The sequence below is a fragment of the Ovis canadensis genome, chromosome 5, assembly GCF_042477335.2.
Source record: "Ovis canadensis isolate MfBH-ARS-UI-01 breed Bighorn chromosome 5, ARS-UI_OviCan_v2, whole genome shotgun sequence".
NCBI lineage: Eukaryota > Metazoa > Chordata > Mammalia > Artiodactyla > Bovidae > Ovis > Ovis canadensis.
Window position 1 is genome coordinate 60462865 of NC_091249.1, and position 6000 is coordinate 60468864.

At 44.6% G+C, this 6000-nt stretch overlaps 1 protein-coding gene across 1 annotated transcript in view; it reads right to left on the bottom strand.

Annotated features, from left to right (window-relative positions):
• TRPC7 (transient receptor potential cation channel subfamily C member 7) overlaps positions 1-3665 on the bottom strand; it is a 142867-nt gene extending 139202 nt beyond the window's left edge. The window contains exons 1-2 of the mRNA XM_069592889.2: positions 3607-3665; positions 1346-2123 (exon numbers count right to left, since the gene is read on the bottom strand). Coding sequence (XP_069448990.2) covers positions 1346-2123; positions 3607-3665 — 837 coding nt within the window. The remainder of the gene's footprint in view (positions 1-1345; positions 2124-3606) is intronic.
• Between the last annotated feature and the right edge of the window lie 2335 nt (positions 3666-6000).

Here is a 6000-nt window from a genome sequence, read left to right on the forward strand (position 1 = left end):
GCTCATTAAAGCCCAGCTCAGTTCTGTTTCTTCTGAGATCTCTCTGGACAACATGGTCCATGGGGCCTCCTTTGCTGTCCGTTGGTGCCCATTCTTGGCCACTAATTGTGTCCCAGGCAGGGGCAACTCTTGCACTGACATCCTGTTTGGACAATGAACTTTTTTCCTGCCAGTGACATCTTGTGCCAGCTTCATTGTCCGCCCCACATATGACACTTTTTTGCTTGCTCCATGGCATCATAGGCTCTGATTGAATGATAGGATGAGAAATTATGAGCCCAGTTGTAGTTTCGTCTCTTTCAGTCACACCTCTGCATTGGAAGGTATCTTTCAGATAGAAACAAGTGAAACTCTGAGAAACAACGTATGAACAAGGGCTTTGACTCATAACCTCCTGGAATGGCCAAGAACTGGCTCTGGGGTCTGAGTACGTAGATTAGAACAATGGTTTTACCATTTATCTGCTTTATGATATGTCTCTACCTCTGTGCCCTCATATAAAATGGGCACAATAATGGTACCCATACCAATGGTCGTTGAGGGGGTTAAACATCATATAGGTAAGGAAGTTAGTGCTTGGCACATAGTACGTGTCCACTAAATATTCACACTTAATTTATTAGTAAACTGTTAAAAGAATTAGGTCCCAGTTTTCTCTTTTAGGAGGAGTATCCATTGACAGTAAAAGTGCAGGACCACTATTGAATAATGAACTTTGGAGATGGGTCTCCATCCCTTGGGCTGACCTGAGAGTTCAAGTGTTCTCAGGGGGCTTGCCAAGGGCTCACCTACTGAGATGACAAGTCCAACTCTACAGAGAGAGTTTCATTTTCATTTTGGTGTACTGCCTCCTCGGCCCTTTAACATAACTGTAAGCCTTTTTCAGTTCAGCAAGCTATTGCTATTGACTCTAGGATCAACACAGTCCAGGATGGGTGAGAGAGATGAACAAGACAAACGAGAACGAACACACGTAAGCTTGGCGAGACAATTAAGGAGTCCAAGACCTGGACTAGGAAACAGCGAGAAGTATTGTAGACATTCCCCTTCTGAGCTGCCTGGGACAGAGCTGGGCATTTACACCAGAACCGCAGTGTGACCCTCCCTGTGCCCTGCCTGTCTCTGAACTGTATGCCTTTGCGTTTGTCAGTATGTCACCTAATGGGGCTGCTTTTCCATCAGGCCTGTATCTGCCACAGGCTGAGGAACTTCCCTTCCTCCCCAGGAGCCTGAACGGGAGAGACCCTGAGTTAGTAAGATCGGAAGACAGCCCACGTGGCTCCTGGACACACCCAGAAGAGCCCACCGGGCCATCTGCCGGCAGGGTGGGAAGTGGGAGAGTTACCTTGAATTCAGTCTCAATGTTGGCTAGTCTGGCTAGCTCGTTGCTGAGCTCCAGAGCCGTGAGGACTGGGTCTTCGCTGGACAGGGACAAGTACGCAGCGCTTGCCAGTCCCTTGTAGGCGTTCATGCGAGAGCGCGAGTGGCTGAAGGAGTCCTTCCGCTGCTTCTCGGTGCACTCGTTGCACTTGCAGAAGTAGTCGTGGGGCCGCTCGATGCGGGCGCCCTTGAGCAGGAGGATGTGCACGATCTCGTACTCCTGGCAGTGGGCAGCCAGGATGATGGGTGTGATGTCGTGCGAAAAGCGCGTGCCGTCCTCGTCGTAAGCGTAGAAGTCGTCGTCGCGCAGCTCCTGCTCCAGCGGGCTGAGCGCCAGGCGCTGGCCCTGCGCGAAGGCCGGGTGGCTGAGGATGGCCTCCACGATGCGCACGTAGCCCTTGCTGATGGCCAGCAGCAGCGCGTCCCCCACCCGCGCCAGGTTCTCCTTCTTGAGCAGCAGCTCCGTGACCTCCAGGTGCTCGTTGCCCACGGCCAGCTGCAGCGCGTTCTGCCCCATGTAGTCCACGCAGTTGAAGTTGAGGGTCTTGGACTCCTCCAGCATTTTCCTGACCACCGGGATGTTGCCATACTCGGCCGAGTCCAGGAAGCGCTCCTCCTCCGGCGTCAGGCTCGTGCCCTTCTCGTTAAACATGTAGGCAGGACCCCGGATGGCCTGGCGGCGGCCCTTTTCCCTCAGTGTCGTGTGCCGGCGCTGCATGTTTTTGAAGGTGCTGCTCCCCAGCCTGTGGGGTGACAAGGCAGAGACGCTAGTTACTCTCTTAGGGTCCTACGGTCCCCAGGGAGCAGAGCAAACAGACACCCTTGAGATGAAAAAGAAAGTCATAATTGGGATATTTTGAGAAGTTATGAAATCTGATTAGAAAGTATTGTCCTAGCACTGAGATTAAGACAAACTGACAACCTGAACTGTTCTTATACTAATGGAAGAGTATTGGTTTAGTTACCCAGGAGTGTATCCTCCTCCAGTGGAGAAGTGTCTAAAGAGCTGAAATGTGGGTTCAGGGCAAACTAAGGGTGGAGGTGGAGAGGGTGGGGTCATGATGTGGCTGAAACAGGCTAACAAATGTTTTATTTCCATTTGTGCAAAGTTGAGAATGTCGCTTAACTTCTCTGTGCTTTCCTGCAGTGCTTTTCTGCGCTTCTACCAATATAACATGGAGAACTTTTTGTGTGCCAGAAAGTCGACAGGAGGATTAAGTGAGGTAGCATGCTTGTAGAAAGTACTCAGTCCATGTTGGTCCCCTTCCACCTATTGGTGTGCCCACTTCTTCAGGGCTTCTGCTATAGAAATGGCCACCATGGATACTAAGGCCTTTGCTTCAGGCGTGTTACCCCAGTTGAGCTCCTGCACTATGACAAAACTGCAGCAACACACAGGCATGGCCACACTGCTGTTTCAGTCCTCTACTATATTGGGATGTGCTTTCTTCTCATCCCCATGAAGCCTGAGCACCTATGAAAGGTCATGGTGTTGCATGGAGCGGGCCTAGACTCATTGCTGCTTACTGATGGCCACTGATGTAGCCTGCCTGAGGAAATTCAGCTGCAGTTTCTGGATTTTCATATGGATGGAGAAGCAGCTTAGTTTATACGCTGGGTTTATTTCTAACATGTTTTTCTTTCCCATTGTGGCATAGTGTGGACGTTAATACAACACAATTAGTAATAGTCAACATTTATTAAGCTCTTCTGATATGCTAGGAACTGTACTAAGCGGTTTATATACTTCACATATACTGCCTATGGAATTTTTGTGTAAACCCTATGATGTAGATACTATTATTATCCTTATCTTGGATGACAATCTTGAGACAAGTGAGGCTGAGAGATAGGCTTTCAAGTTAGAAGATCAAGAATAGGCATCCTAGCTCCACCTTTTGCCAGCCTTGTGATTCTGGACAAGTTACCTACTCTTTAGTTTGTCAGGGTTTTAAAATGGCAGACTGGAGAAAATAATAGCTGGATATTTCATCTCTAGTTCACCTTGGCTGCTTGAGCAGGTCCCCAGTTCAAGATGCTTCAACTGTAAAACAGAGAGTCTAGACCAGGTATTCCCTAACTCTCTACAAACTTGAACCTCTCAAACTATTTATTCTCCAGTTGGCCCTACCCATATTTTTTCATCTTCTCCCACTGATATTATTCAAATAATATTAGCATGGTGTGCATTTCAATAAGAAGGTTTCTGTTCTAGAGAGTACGTACTTGGGGATTGGTTTTGAACTATTTCCCATGTTCCCAATTGTCTTTTTGTTATTGGTCATGTCTCGATGCATTAAGAGTACTCAGTATTTCATTTAAGTCATCTATAAAAGATAAAAATAATCACAGAGGATGGTTTTTAAGTTATACTTAGTGTTTTGAGATTTAAGAAAAATGTAGTGCCATTCAGTCTTGTGATTTTTAAAAATTTGGGCTCTATTTAGTTTTCTGCTAATTTAACCTTTTGACATGCTCTAGTTTTAGCTCTTTTGGGGGCCCCAAATCTGGTGGTAAGCGAGACTTGATGTCAGACTGTACTCTGATCACGCTTAGGCCTGAGTTACACTTCTTGGGAGAAGCTGCTAAACTATTCAGATAACTTCTTTATCTGCAAAAAAGTGAAAGGAATAATGATGGGCAGCTCCCTCAAAAGGCAACTGTGGATGATAAATCCTGATGGAGTGCTCCTTGCTTCTTTAGGAAGAGCTTTCTGAACTGCCATCCACTCTTCTAAAGTGCACATTGATAAAAGATTTCTGGGGAAAAGGTTCTCAAAATTCAACTTTATGAGCTCCTTCTTAGCTCATTTCTCTCAACAGTGCCATCATCCCAGGGAGAAAGGGTGCTTGTTAATAACAATGCTAACCATATATTGGGAGTCCAAAAGAGATCTTCAGATGAGAGAGAAGGACTCACAAATTGGGCACAGACATTTATTATTATAAGTTTTCAGAAGGAAAGGCAATAACTGAGTTGAAAGCTAAGCAGTCACCTCAGTTATGTCCCCAAAGGGCCTTATTTCAGATGATGTGAATTCAGTCTCAAGGTCTGTTATCTGGGGACACACACTCAGGTGGGAGTTAAGCCCACAAAAGACTAAACCTCTTTCTTGTGGAGTTTCTCAGCCTGTCCTCTGATGAGGCTTCTCCCCTCTCAGGAGCACCTCTCTGGACGTGCCATCACAACCTTAGAATGCACCCAAGAGCACCTGAGTAGTGTGTCAGAGATGCAACAGTAACTCTCTTGGAACCAGAGCTAGAGCTTGTTTCTACATCACTTTTATAGCTCAGGTGGGAGAATAGGTCAGGCACCAAGGTCATGAGTACCAAGAATACACAACTGTTACACAGCAACAAGCCACAGAGAGAGTAATTCAAAGGAAATATAATGATACTGAACCAGGTCAGAGCAGAGAAACATCTCACAAGGAACACAGAAGTACACAATCTAAATTCAGAGTCCATGTGGATGCCTACAAACCTAAAGAATGTTAAAGCATCATTTGTTAATCCCCCTCATTAAACAAACAAACATAAAAAGCAAGGTATTAACATTTTCATTTTTAGTTGGAGAACCTGAGGTAGATGAAGCAAAAAGACTAAACCTTGGGCAAATAATTTCTGCACAAGAGTAGTACATTATTTAAACCCTGATGTTTCTATAGTAATCATGTTTTATCAAAGAAAAAAATAAGTGTGGCTAGAATTTATCAGAAGTTAAAATGTCCTCTTCATTTGACATGCATTTTTCTGAATGACCTTGAAAGCAGACACTCAGTTGTAGTAAGAAATAAACAAGCCTGTCTTTCCCATCCTTAAATCCCTCAGCTTTGAGATACATTTGGATGCTCAAAGAATTGTCAGTTCTGTTCCTCTTCTTACAGAATCTGACATTGATGAAATGTTATGGCCCTTCAGATAATGTTTACAGACAGGCATATAGTGGGACAGGCTACTCCATGAAATTGCTCTCAACATAAGGTTTTCATAGCAGAGCCTGGAGCTCTGTGAATTGATTCTCATATTGATGGAGGCCTTTTAACCTCATTGGGAATCCTTATTAGCTCCAACTTATAGTCTAATGATGCTTTTAAAACATTTGTTTTATTTTTTACAGCTTTATTAAGGTATAATTGATAAAATTGTAAGGTATTTAAAGTATACATTGAGGTGATTTGGTATATATGTTTTGGTTAGAACATTTACATTCTATGCTCAGCAAATTTTGATTATATAATACCGTGTCATCAACTATAGTTACCATGTTTTTTATATTAGATATTCAGACCTTTTTCATCTTGTAACTGAAACTTTGTAACCTTTTTGGGTGTGTGTGTGCCTGCGTGTTCAGTCATGTCCTGCTATTTGTGACCCTTTGGATTGTAGCCCACAAGCATCCTCTGTCCATGGGATTTTTCAGGCAAGAATACTGGAGTAGGTTGCTATTTTCTTCTCCAGAGGATCTTCCTGACCTAGGGACTGAACCTGTATCTCCTGTGGCTCCTGTATAGGTGGATTCTTTACCCACTGAGCCATCAGGGAAGCCCTTTTTGCCCACCCCCCATTTAAGCATTTATATACCTATGAAAATAGTTAGCTATTGGATCCTTGCCATTTA